Source organism: Pteronotus mesoamericanus, unplaced genomic scaffold (genome assembly GCF_021234165.1).
Source record: "Pteronotus mesoamericanus isolate MK-2021 breed Mesoamerican mustached bat unplaced genomic scaffold, CSHL_Meso_final contig_25, whole genome shotgun sequence".
Classification (NCBI taxonomy): Eukaryota; Metazoa; Chordata; class Mammalia; order Chiroptera; family Mormoopidae; genus Pteronotus; species Pteronotus mesoamericanus.
Window position 1 is genome coordinate 23,194,464 of NW_026555105.1, and position 12,663 is coordinate 23,207,126.

The window sequence follows — 12,663 nt, forward strand, 5'->3', positions numbered from 1 at the left end:
TCACGCAGCTGGAGGTTAATCTGAATGCAGGATGGGGTACGGCCACGTCCTCATGGGGAAAGTTAGCCATTTTTCTTCCTGTCCGTCTCACTCATAGTTCTTTCCCATGCTAATGGGTGAGTGGAGCACCATCAATGTCACAGGAAGCAGCTTCTTTCCAGATCTTAATTCGGTGAGTTTGTGTTTCTGGGCAGGAGGAGACCTTCCTTCAGCCTACTTTCTGATCCTCTTTGGGATGAGCTAATTGGCCAAGGGTAGCTGCTGGCCCTGCCAGCCCAGAAGCCCTTTCTGGCTGAGCCCTTTACAGAGCAGCAATGTGGAAGGGGCTCAGAGCCCTGAGAGTGGGCGGGCCTCTCCGTGGTCCCCCTGCCTGCCTGCTGTCAAGGCAGTGCTGAGCCCAGACATCTTATCCCACGGTGGCCGAGTGAGGGCAGGGAGTTAAGTGCCCTCAGAAGAGTGGGTGTCTTTCTGAACACCAAAGCCATGAACTGGCAGAACACCTACCCCATCGTAGAATGAAATGGAATTCACATGTTCCTTGGAAATGATGATACTTCCATGATGACGGTGAGAAAACAGAAGGCCACTGGAGAAGAAATACACTTTTCCTGGAAGGAAAAAAAGAGCTGGTCAGAGCTGTAGGGCTGGATCCGGGGGTCCAGATTCCAAAGTCCTTCTTGTAGGTACCAGCGCACACCAGAGTGGTAACTAGTGAACAGTATCTGTAGGGCTTCAGTTGCATGATTTTTATTCTAAGCCCTGTGCTCTGGAGAAGCCAATGTGTCCTCCTAAAGCCTCAGAGAGAAATGAGGCATCAGAAATAATCTCTGCATAGGAATTAGAAAAAACAAGTGAGTAAGTTATCAGATGATGGGGAGAGGAAAATTCACATTCACATATGGGTATCTTCCAGGAAAACACTAAGAAAGGCTCAGTATGTCTGCTCCATTACTGAATTTACAGTGCCCCTCTCTCCTATTTTGGCAGAAGCTGGCTCAGTTCTAAAGAGATCACATCCCTCACTGAAGGCTCAAGAAGGAGCACTAGGCTCTCAGATGAAGAACTAATGAAGGGAGCCTGAGAGTCTGTTTCCAGCAAAGGAACATGTGAGTTAGGTAATCACTGGGTTCGACAGACACTAGAGGCCTGCTGTTCTGTAGTTCACAAAGCAAAGTGGGTGAGCCGTGGACACTGGACGTGGGCTCCTCAGGACAAGGACTCGGGTTTAAGAAGAGCTGCTGTTTCTGGGGTGGCCAAGGTCATGCAGAATAGCTCAGTATGGGACCCAGGGGGCAGACCACAGAAAGATGGACAGAAAAGATGAACAGGGTTAAGGGTGGGCCTGGGCTTGCTTTGGAAATCAAATTAAGCACCCAGAACATCCATAAGACCCCTGAAGTCATTTTCTGGAGCTGGTACAAGCTAGATCCCTTCTCTTCCCATAATTCTTTCCCTGTTTTCACATATAGAGAAGAAAAGTACTTCTTGGTGCTTAAGGCATGGGCTTGGGAACACTATCATTTATGTCTTATCTGATTCCTTGAGCTGTAGCTTTAGGAAGGCAGTCTCTCAGCCCTGGAGGTTGTAATGACAAGAGCAAAGGCCAAGATGAAGAATTTTGGAAACCGCAAGTTTTGAAGACATCTGAGGTGGTGAGGTTTCAGGGGGCAGAGAGAGGCTTGGTGAGTGTGTGTGCTTGTGTATGCGTGTTAATAGGAATGAGAGAAGTAAAGAAGATGGAGACAGTTTTTAGGTAAAAGAGGACGGTATGGAGCCTGCATATGAATGAAAGAACTAGATGATTAGCCAGAGGGAATTAATGCCAACCTTACCATCTCTGGTGGCAGCAGCCAGTGACCAGCTAACCTGTTTGAAGCAAACAGGTTCAAGCCCTGTAAGCCACCTATGTCTAACAAGGCCTCCTTTATACACAGCCTTGCCCTAGGGCTCTCTTGAATAGTGGCTACTCATGCCCCAGCCTTATCCTGTACCAACACCAAGGTTCCTCACTGCTGCTCCCAGACCATTCTCCTTCATGCTGGCACAGTACTTTCATTTTGTAAGAGACACAGCCCCTCCTCTTCCTTCGCTGCTCACATCTGCTGCCCTTCTAATCAGTCCCCAACATCTCCAACAGCCTTCTACTGTGCTCACAGTCTTCTCTTTCAAAGCCAACATTCCCTTTCCTTCTTTCCTTCTAAAAGATCAGGGGATGGTGCACGTCACGTTCTGGCCTCACTGTTCCTCAATCCCAGCTCCACAGCAATAAAGCAGCACCCAGAACGTCTTAACCTCTAGAATCTTCAGCTCTAGAACCTAGTCTCTGAAATTAGCACCCTCTTTTCTTTCTTTCTATCTATCTATCTATCTATCTATCTATCTATCTATCTATCTATCTATCATCTATCCATCCATCCATCCCTTTCAGCTATCTTACTACTAAAACTTTATCTGCTGATGTCACTGAGCCTTCAAAGCCTCCAGCCCTCTTATTTTCTCCTGTTGCTCAGAAACTTATGACTTTCCAAGGCAGATTCCCCAGGACAGGACCTACTTCTTCTTCTTTTTTTTAAAAGACATGACTTAAAAAAAAAAAGATTTTATTTATTTATTTTTAGAGAGAGGGGAAGGGAGGGAGAAAGAAAGAGAAACATCAATTGGTTGCTTCTTAAACGCCCCCAACTGGGGACCTGGCCCACAACTCAGACATGTACCCTGACTGGGAATCAAAATGGCAACCTTTTGGTTCACAGGCCAGCACTCAATCCACTGAGCCACACCAGCCAGGGTGGACAGGATGTACTTTTAAGCTCTGTTTTGTCAGGGGAAAAAATGGGAACAGATTTTACTTTACTGTGTATCAAGCATGTCATATGCATTATAGTTTTCCATCTTCACAATGGCCTCCTTCACAGTTATAAAGTATTCTTTTTCTTATAGGACTGATAGGGAAACTTAAGTTTAGAGAGATTTCCCCAGATGTCACAGAACTACTCGATGGTGGAGCCAGGTACAAACACAGGTCTGCCTGATGCCAAGGCACTGTACTACGCTGGGCTCCTTCAATTCTCTCTCCTCTTTCCCCTTCACTTTTGCTTTCTCCAAAGCCTATGTGTGGCTAATCTCACCATGGGCTTTCTCTGCTTCCTCAACCTCAACAAGCCCACAGTGCTGCCCAGCAGCCCATCCACTGCTGTCTCCCAACTCTTTCCACCAATTCTCCTAAGGCCCAGCCCAGGCCTTCAACACTCTCTGAAAACAAGGTGACTTTACCAACTGTTTACAGAGAAAAGAGAGTCAACAAGCATCAGGAGGTAGAAACTGCTCCCCTACCAACTGCTTAGTATCTGTACCCTTCTAGATCCTGGGCTTACCCTCCTCCTGTGTACCTCTAATGTGAAGTGTCTCAGAAACAAGTCCAGTGCACTCCTGGACAAGCCTCGAAATCCTCCCAAAGCACCCGGTAAAGAGCACAGATTCGAGGGTTAGCAAATTCTGAGCACTCACTGGGAAAATAGGGAAAGAGGCAGACCAGGGAGGGCACCCCTCCAGCACTTCTCTCTCTCGACTCTGAAACCTCAAAATGAAGTGTTAAAGAAGAAGACAAAAACTTACAGGGTGCTGCTGGAAAAGCACTCACTACACTCCTGGCCCAGGAGAGACTCTGTAAACAAGAAATGGCTTTAGTACAAGTACAGCTACCCCTCGGTCTGGCTCTGGGAGCAGTAAGTAGCTCTGTCACCATTCTCAGGGCACATATGAGATAACTGCAGTGGCTTTACTGGGTGGTACAGTGCCAGTGCCCTGGCTGGTCTTTTAGATCCTAATCCACTTTTAGTAATAACACTTCTGCATCTGCCGTGGATCATGACGGTCAGCCTACAGTCTGAAGGGACATGCCTTTGCCGGGCTTTCTCTGTGACTGGAGTTGCCAGCTCCTGAAGAGATCTTCCTGGCTCCTTGTCTCATCCCTGGTGCCCTTAGTGGATGGGCTCTGTCATTCCTTCTCCACTCTGTGAGTCTGAAAACCCAAGGTGAGAGAATGTTCCCCATTACTACTCAAGAAGCAGCAAGGGTCCTTGTCCTAATACGCCAAGGTTGTGGGTTCGATATCAGTCAGAGCACACACAAGAATCAATCAATGAATGTATAAATAAGTGAAACAATACATTGATGTCCCTCTCTCTCTTTACTCTCTTCCTCTCTCTCTTTAAAATCAATCAATAGAAAATAAAATAACATAAAATCTCTAAAGCACTACAGGGAGACTGAAGAAGCTGTTTGAATGTCAACCATACACTGAGGCCTGGAGTAGTAGTAAATATATGATCAAGTGATATTTAACAAGGATGTAAGGGCAATTCAAAGGAGAAAGAAGTCTTTTCAAAAGTGGTCCTGGAAAAACTGGATATTGCTATATACAACAATGACCCACAACCCGTACCTTGTTGCACTGGGCTTTCTGCCCATTGCCACCAGCCACATGGAAAATCTCATACTTCACAGGGATATCAGGTAGAGTACTCAATAGGGTTTTGCCTCAGTAGGGGGTTAAAATTAGCCCTAAATTAAATACTGCTCAGTTTCCTGCCTAATAAAGCTTAAAAGCAAGGCCCAGATATAGAACTAGGACAAAAAAAAAAAAAACAACCCATATTAAAACAATTATTATAACTGTATCCCATATGTTCAAGAAGCTACAAGACTGAATCATGTTAACTTGAGATACACGAGGTAAAAAAAATCCAAATCAAATTTCTAGAGATAAAAAAATTCAAAGTCAGAAAAGAAAAATGCACTGGATGAGGTAAATGACATTAGACAACTGTTTAGAGTTTAGCTAAGTACTCCATAGCACTGCTGGCTTGGCGTCCACTTTGTTCGGTCAAGAGGCCTACAGGGTCCTTTAACTGACAGCAGCCCCCTCGTGCAAGCGCACGTCCTAGATAACAGCCTGCAGAGTCCCAAACAAATGTAAGTTCCTGCTGTGAGCTCCCCAACAGCCCTAGTGATCAGAAGTCTCTCCTGCCTCCTATGACTTCTCCTATGCGCCCCTTCGATAAGACCCACGGAGCTTACTAAAAACCCACTCTTTTTGGTTTGCACTAACCAATCTGGCCTTAGCCAAAGCACTCCAACCGTGGACTCTAACAAAGGCATGCGCCCTGCCTTGCTCTCCCTGTGTGACCTCCTCAAGGCATGCCATGTACCTCCTCCAGGACCTATGAGTATTAAACTTCTCTATTCCAACTTCATTTGTGGTCTTTTGTTGAACTTAGTTTACCATCTGGCACCCTGAGCTTCACTTAACAAATGTTAATTTAACAAACAAAACAACAATGGAAAAGGTTAGTAATTAAAATACATAAAAATAGAAACTATGCAGAGTAAAACACAAAAAGAAAAATGATTGAAAATAATTGTACAGAGCATTAGGAAGCTGCTGGACAACTTCAAGCAGCCACATATAAGTACCTGGAGTCTCTGAAGGAGAGGAGAAAAACTAAAGAAATAATGGCCAAAAAATTTCCAAATTTGAAAAAACTATAATCTATCAATCAAGCAGCTAAATGAATCCCTAGCACAAGCAACATGAAGAAAACCTTACCAAAACTATACCACATAAAAATCAAATTGCTTAAAATCTGATAGAAAAAAAAAATCTGGAATAAAAAAAGAAAACATATGCAGAAAGGAACAAAGATAAGAATGGCAGTAGATTTCTGCTCAGAAAAAGTGCAAGCAAGAAGACAGCAGGGCCTGGGTGGCTCAGCTGGTGGGGGCATTGACCTGGAACAGAGAAGTTGCAGGTTTAGTCCCTGGTGGCCGATCGATGTTTTTCTCTCTCTCCCTTCCTCTTTCTAAAAAGCAATGAAAATTCAGGGAAGGACAACATATCACTTATCCAGAGATGTCAATGCTGGTCCGTGCGAATAGCCAAAAATGGAACAGGAACATCAGGGGACTGAGACAACAGAGACAATTATATTTTTACATGCTGTTAAAAAAGGAATAACCAACCTAAAATGGAGTCACCTTTGCTAACCCACGTCACCAAACCATACTTTAATAACTAACATAATTGCAGTTTTAGCTTCTTCCAGGAGTAGAATTTTAAACCAGTCTGGAATTTCTGACCATTAGTGAGGTAATCTGCCTAATAAGACCTGCTGAGGGAAGGTGTCTGCTTAAAATAATCCACTCTTTTTTAACTTCTTAATCTCACCCTCTTTCTACTTATAAAAACTTTTCATTTTATACAACTCATCAGAGCACCCTTCCAGTTGCTAGATGGGATGCTATCCAATTCATAGGTCGCTGAATAAAGCCAAGTACATCTTCACGTTTACTCAGTTGAATTTGTTCTTTAACAATACATCAAGAAAGACAGGTTGTAAGGCATCTTCCTGGTGCCATGTATACCAGGAGACACACATAAGAATGTTCATAACAGTGCTGTCTCCAAAAGCAAAAACCTTTAAAAGAAACCCAGGTGTCCATCAAGAGTCAAAAGGATAAACAGCACATCTTCATATAAAAGAAACCCATGGGGCCATGAAAGTGAATGAACTATATGGCTATGTACAACAATCTGAACAAATTTTAGGAACAGAATATTAAGGGCAAAATGCAAGTTCCAGAAGAACACACAGACTATGATTCTATTTGTATTACACTGAAAAACAAGACATTGTTTAGGTATATAGGCCTATGTTGTAAATCTCCAAAGTGAGCTCCTGAGAATTAGGTACGAGGCAGCCTGCCTGACCAAAGTCAGCAGGGTGGAGACAAGAAGGGCACAGGAAGGACATGAATGAACAGGAAGCTGAATAACAAGATATCTCACGATAGCAGAAGTCACTAACTGGGGAAGCGAGAAGGGTCCAGAGCTGGAAGCGTTTCAAAGGAAGGGAATTAGACCTAGAATACCCTTTAGATGCTACCATTAACTTGCATATAGATCTCAGGCAAGTTTTCACCTTCTATGGGGCTCAGTATATAAAGGATCAATCAAGATAATGCATGCTGAAGAGCCTTTTAAGTGCCTTCAGAAGATGGGACAGATAAATTTCAAACTCGTCTTAGTCTCAAGTAGAAGCAGATTTACTAAGTCACAGACACTTAAACTTCAGGACCCCTCACCTGCCCGAGCCCTTGAGAAGAGCCCCTAACAATTTTGTATTCTTTTTCCTTACGAGAGCCCCCAGCTGGTATCAACTTCAAGCTGCACAACAGTGACCTGAATCCCAAAATGGTGAAACATTTAACACACAGCCAGAGGACAGACTTCTGTTTAAAATCTCTGCTCCTACTGAATATTCCTCCTCATGAAGCCATCTCCTAATTTAGACTACATTTCCCTCAAGAACTAAGAAAGTCTGAGAAATCTAAGCTCTCAAAAGAGCGTGACAACAAGGCTCCAGAAATCCCTGGCTGTGCCCTTTATTCTTTTGGTGAGACCTCAGGATACAGTGAAGCTTGCTGGATAACTCAATACAAGGTTATTTTTGTAACAAGGCCCTTTGCTAAGAAGGTATGAACTAATTTGGCAAATATCCTTGCTAAATATTATAATTGGCTTAACTATGACAAAACATAAGCACCTTTGTGTTGTGTCTGCAACCTGCCTTTAAGGCACTCTGCAATCTCGCCCAAGGCTGGCAGCACTGTCCCACAATCCCTGCCTTCAACAAATGTTCCAGACTTTCTGGTCTTCTGCAGCCAGATCTGGAAAGGCAGAGCGGCATGGGCTGTAGCACAGGCACAGTAACAAATGGCACTCCTTACTACCCTCTTTGTGTTTTGTCTTCTACGTGAACGGAGGAGCAGAAGTTGAACCAGTGATCTGAGCAGAGAGAGAGGAATTTGCCACAAGACAGAATTATTTTCAAGAACAAATTGCCCAGAAAGGGGATCTCCTTAGTGGAGGTTGAAAGATTTGTGGAGTAAGCCACAACTCTCCTGCCACAAAATGGCTGTATCTAACAGGGAAAGAGTAGAACTCATTCAAAAATGTTACTTGGGTCCTGACCGGTGTGGCTCAGTTGGGCAACATCCTGCAAAAGAAAAGGTGGTCGGTTCTATTCCCAGTCAGGGTACATGCCTGGGTTGTAGGGTCAGAGGTTGGGGAGTGTCCCAGACACAACTGATTGATATTTCTCTTTCACATAAATGTTTCTCCCCCTCTCTTCTCCTGTCTCTTAAAATAAATAAAATCTTAAAAAAAGAAAAGAAAAGAAAAAAGAAAAGAGCCTAGAAGGCAGAGTTAAAAGCCCTGGAGGACTATTTCCAAGCCTTAAAACTAATCCAGAAACCGGAGTTTGCCTGGCTGGATTTCAAAGCAGTGGGCTGCTGACTCTTTATCATCTTCAATTTACCCCGTTTATGAACCAGAATGTCTGTAACTGTTATCCTATGCCAGTCCCATGTAGAGTGTAGGGAGGGCTGGGGTAGGTAACTTGTCTCTTTAGTCTCACAAGTCCACAGATGGAGAGGAACTGTACTCAGGAGTGGTACTCAATGGATTACACTCCAGGGCCTCATCTATACCTGATTTAGATGGTCTTGACGATGAGATTTTAGATTTTTGAGCTGAGGAGATTTAGGACTTTGAACTGTTACCATAACTGGATGAGGCCTTAGGAGAAGGTGACTGTATTTTGCATGTGACAGAGACATGAATTGTGGGGGCCAGAGGGTAGATGGCAGTAAGGAAGAAATTCAAGATGGCTCCCATAACCTTTATCCCTGGTGTTACTCCTGTGTTCAAGTAACCTTATAGGGCAAAAGGGAAATTATCTGAGTGGGCCTCCTCTAATCACAGGAGCCCATTGTAAGCAGAGCTTTGTCTGGCTGGTAGCAGAAGAGGGATTCAGAGATAAAAGTATTAGAGAGACTCAACAATGAAAGAGAGGTTCTCTGTTACTGAGATGGAAAGGCCACAGGGCAAGGACCATGGGAATGAGGAGCTAAGAGCGGTCCAGGCTCATAGCCAACAATAAAATGGGACCTCAATCCTACAACCCAGAGAAACTGGATGCTGCTAGTAATCTGGATGGACTTGGGTGCAGGTTCTTTTCCAGAGCCTCTACACGGGAGCCTAGTCTGGCTGATTCTTTGACTTTGGCCTTGTGAGACCCCAAACTCAAATCTAGCCAAGTCTGTCTGGACTTCTGACCCACAGAACTGTGAAATAATAAGTATATATTATTTTAAACTGTGAAATTTGTGGTAATTTGTTACACAGCAACAGGAAACTCATCCAGATATTGTTTAGGTCTCCAGATTCCATTTCTGGACATGCTGCTGCTCTAGTCAGATCTGAGAACAATTCTCAGGCAGCAACAGAGGACCAGGTGAAGATCTGGGGTCAGCCCTTCCTAGAACAAGTTTGTTCTTCCGCAAAATGGGTGGATCAAAGGAGAGAAGCTGGAAACACTCCTATACCAAGTCTATTCAAATATCATATGTATTATTAATCACAATACATATGCCAATACCTACAAAAGAAGGACCAAGACACAGCTCACCTTCTTCTGGCCAGGACTGTGGATTCCTGGAATAAAGATACGCTCCCTCTCCTCCTGTTAGAAAAGTGCCCAGGAAACACTCATCCCCCTTTAAAAAACAAACACACACAAAGAGCAGGTGATTCATAGCATAAACATACACAGAATCAAAACTCTTGCCAACTTTGTCTACAAAAGCTGCTGAGTCAGCCTCAGATAAACCCAACTTCTTCCATCATCTTTGGCATTGCCTGGACCTTTGTCTTGTTACTGAAATTCTTTGTCTTGCGCTGAGAAAAAGAATGTAAAGTCCTCTCTGAGTCCAGGCACCAAAGTTTGCAATGCCTGTTCATGTTCCAGCAAATTTCTGTCTATTGGAGGGGGCTCTTCTTGGTCTAAAGCTTTTGACCTCTCAGCTTTATATATCTAGACCAATCTGAGATCTGCTTTTAATAGTACTGGGAAATTAAAGAAACACTGCAAGGTCTAAATGGCAAAAAGAATCCTTCTAATCGTGTACCCCATAAATGGTTATTTCTAGAGCTCTGCCAGAGGAGGAAAAATGTAAATAAGAATTGAGACAAAGAGGTACAGATCCTTTAGATTAGCCCTGAAATGAGACATTTTCAATTATCTTTATATAAACTGTTTATTCTTCATTTTGATATGTTAACATTAAGAATAAGAAGGCTATTTACCTTCACTGCTTGCTGGGTTTTTTCAGACAATTTTACTTCATTATCTTCTACCTGTGTCCAAAAATAGAGATTTTCAGTTACTACTTCAAGGGCGAAATTCTGTTAGGTGTCCCCCGCTCCACCTTATCCCACCCCTGGATTTGAAAATTTTCTGGAGACAGACTGGGCAGTCCCTCCACCAATTACAATCTCTCAGGTCCTCGTGGCTGGCAGAGTTGGCTGCTGGTCCTCAAAGCCCTGAGCCCAAGGCCATGATGGGCTCTCTCACTGAGACCCCCGAGGTTCAGCTAAATGAGCCTATGGTATGTGGAGAGGATAGTCTCCACTTACACTTCAGTGAAAAACAACTATTATTATGAATGAAGGAAAGAGAATATATTAAAATACTTTGGGTGCATTCTCATTTAAACATGTTCCTGTTGAGGATAACTCTTGCTCTTCTCTATCTGTGCCAGAACTGTAGAAACAGAATATGAAGAGCTTCTAAAATGGGCACTCAGATCATTACCAGATTCACTGCTGTCATACATACTTTCTGTTTCCCAAGGCACCAGAGTTTCAGACCAAATCCTACCAATGAAAATGGGACCTTTCCACACCTAGAGACACTGCTGTTCAAACTCGGAAGCAACCATTCTGACCACAGAAGGAAGCCACATAATCTACACCACACTATCTGTGTGTGACCCCGGGCAGGTTGGTCGATTTCTAATCCCCAGTCTCCTCATTTGTAAAACAGAGGTATTAATTTCTTCCTTTCCCAAATTTAATAGGGACCCAGATAACTTAGTTCATTTCTTCTCGAACTTTTCCAAAATTATGAGAGTTAAAGAAACTAGATTCATTTGTATAAAGAAAAAGCTGGGATAAAAACTTCCATTCCTGAATAGCAGCTAGTTCAGGATCTGACAATCCACCAGGGAGCCAAGGAAAAGGCTCTTCCTCAAATGTTCTCCCCAATTTCTCCCCATTTACATCCACTTCACCTTATGAATGACACTAACCAGCCAGGAGCAGAATCTGGGTATGGCGGCTGTCAGGACTATGAAGCTGGTTTCTGTGTTAACAGTGCCATCTGTAGGAAGACCACAGACATGCAGGTTACTGCCCACCACCTGAGCCCACCTTGCAGGACACAGACAGCTCCGCTCTTCCCCCCTCTCAGGACGGGGGGAGGAGACGTCTCTAATTAGTATAAAGTCTGATGCTCTCAGGAAATGAAAACTTCCTCAACCAGGGGACAGGGAGACTAATGAAAGGTTCCCCCATGTGATGAACTCTATTATTTACAACAAATGGAAACATTTAAATGAAGAATTCTGGAAAACAGTCCTTTTTATCTATAGTGTTAATTTTTATCAAGGTAGTACAGGTGTGAACATATTAAAAATCAAACAAATCATCCTACCAGCACTAGTTATTATCCTTCTCTAGAAATTTTTGCCAATATAGTGGGTAAAAAAATGAATCTAATTGTTTCAAACCGACTTTTTTTGACTATCAGCAAGGCTGCATATATCCATATATATGTATATGTAAAGATACTACATATGTTACATATATACTCATATTCTGCTATGTATAATGTACACCCATTTTTGGCCCAAACTTTTAGAAAAAGAACCTTTTAATTTTTTAGTTCAATTTTTATTTTTTTATATTTAGATAAACTTGTTTTTTGTATTATAAAGGAATTTTAGCATTTATTTTTTAACATATTATGGTACAAGAAATTTTATGTAACAAATAATTACAAAACATAAGAACAGATATAAGGTATTTCAGGTACTACCCAAGTATAAGCACATCCTTATTTTTCCCTCAGAAATTTGGGCAAAAAGTATGCATTATACACTGCAAAATACAGTAACTGTTTTGTTTTCCATTTCTGTGAACTGCCCGTTCATATTTTTTGCCCATCTACTATTGGGTAGCTTGTCTTTTTTCCTACAAATTTGTAAAAGCTCTTCATAAATTAGGATATGTATCCCTTGTTAATTGTTAATATTCTAATATTTTCACGTTTATTGCTGGTCTTTTAACTTTGTTTATGGTTTATTTTGCAAAAAATAAAGTTTCAAGCTCGGCTTTCCAGAGACCATATACACTTACCCTTTTCTTTAACCAAGATCTGAGATGTCAAAAATGATTCTGAAAAGACCACAGATCCTAAGCATCCCCTTCCTCCCAGCAAGTCAGGAATGTCATAGATGGTCATACAAGCCTATGTCAAATTAGAAAACAGAGTGAGACAAGCTGTCAATCCTAAACCCTCAGGGAGAGACCCATAAGAAACAGATCACAAAATACTGCTTTCAGGTACATTTCAGAAGAGAACTGGATTCTAAGAAAAACTCAAGTTATCTGGAAATATGTCTTAGAACTGGGAGGTGACTTCATGATAACATAGGCTTCCCTGCAACTGTTTATTTTTAAAGAAAAAATTTTAAAATTTG

General features: G+C 42.5%; 1 protein-coding gene across 1 annotated transcript in view; it reads right to left on the minus strand.

The window, feature by feature from the left end:
- The window catches only part of DNAAF9 (dynein axonemal assembly factor 9), a 120,556-nt gene that overhangs the window by 40,098 nt on the left and 67,795 nt on the right, over positions 1-12,663 (minus strand). Inside the window, exons 17-21 of the mRNA XM_054573974.1 lie at positions 12,320-12,431; positions 11,212-11,282; positions 10,208-10,258; positions 9,531-9,618; positions 505-608 (exon numbers count right to left, since the gene is read on the minus strand). Coding sequence (XP_054429949.1) covers positions 505-608; positions 9,531-9,618; positions 10,208-10,258; positions 11,212-11,282; positions 12,320-12,431 — 426 coding nt within the window. The remainder of the gene's footprint in view (positions 1-504; positions 609-9,530; positions 9,619-10,207; positions 10,259-11,211; positions 11,283-12,319; positions 12,432-12,663) is intronic.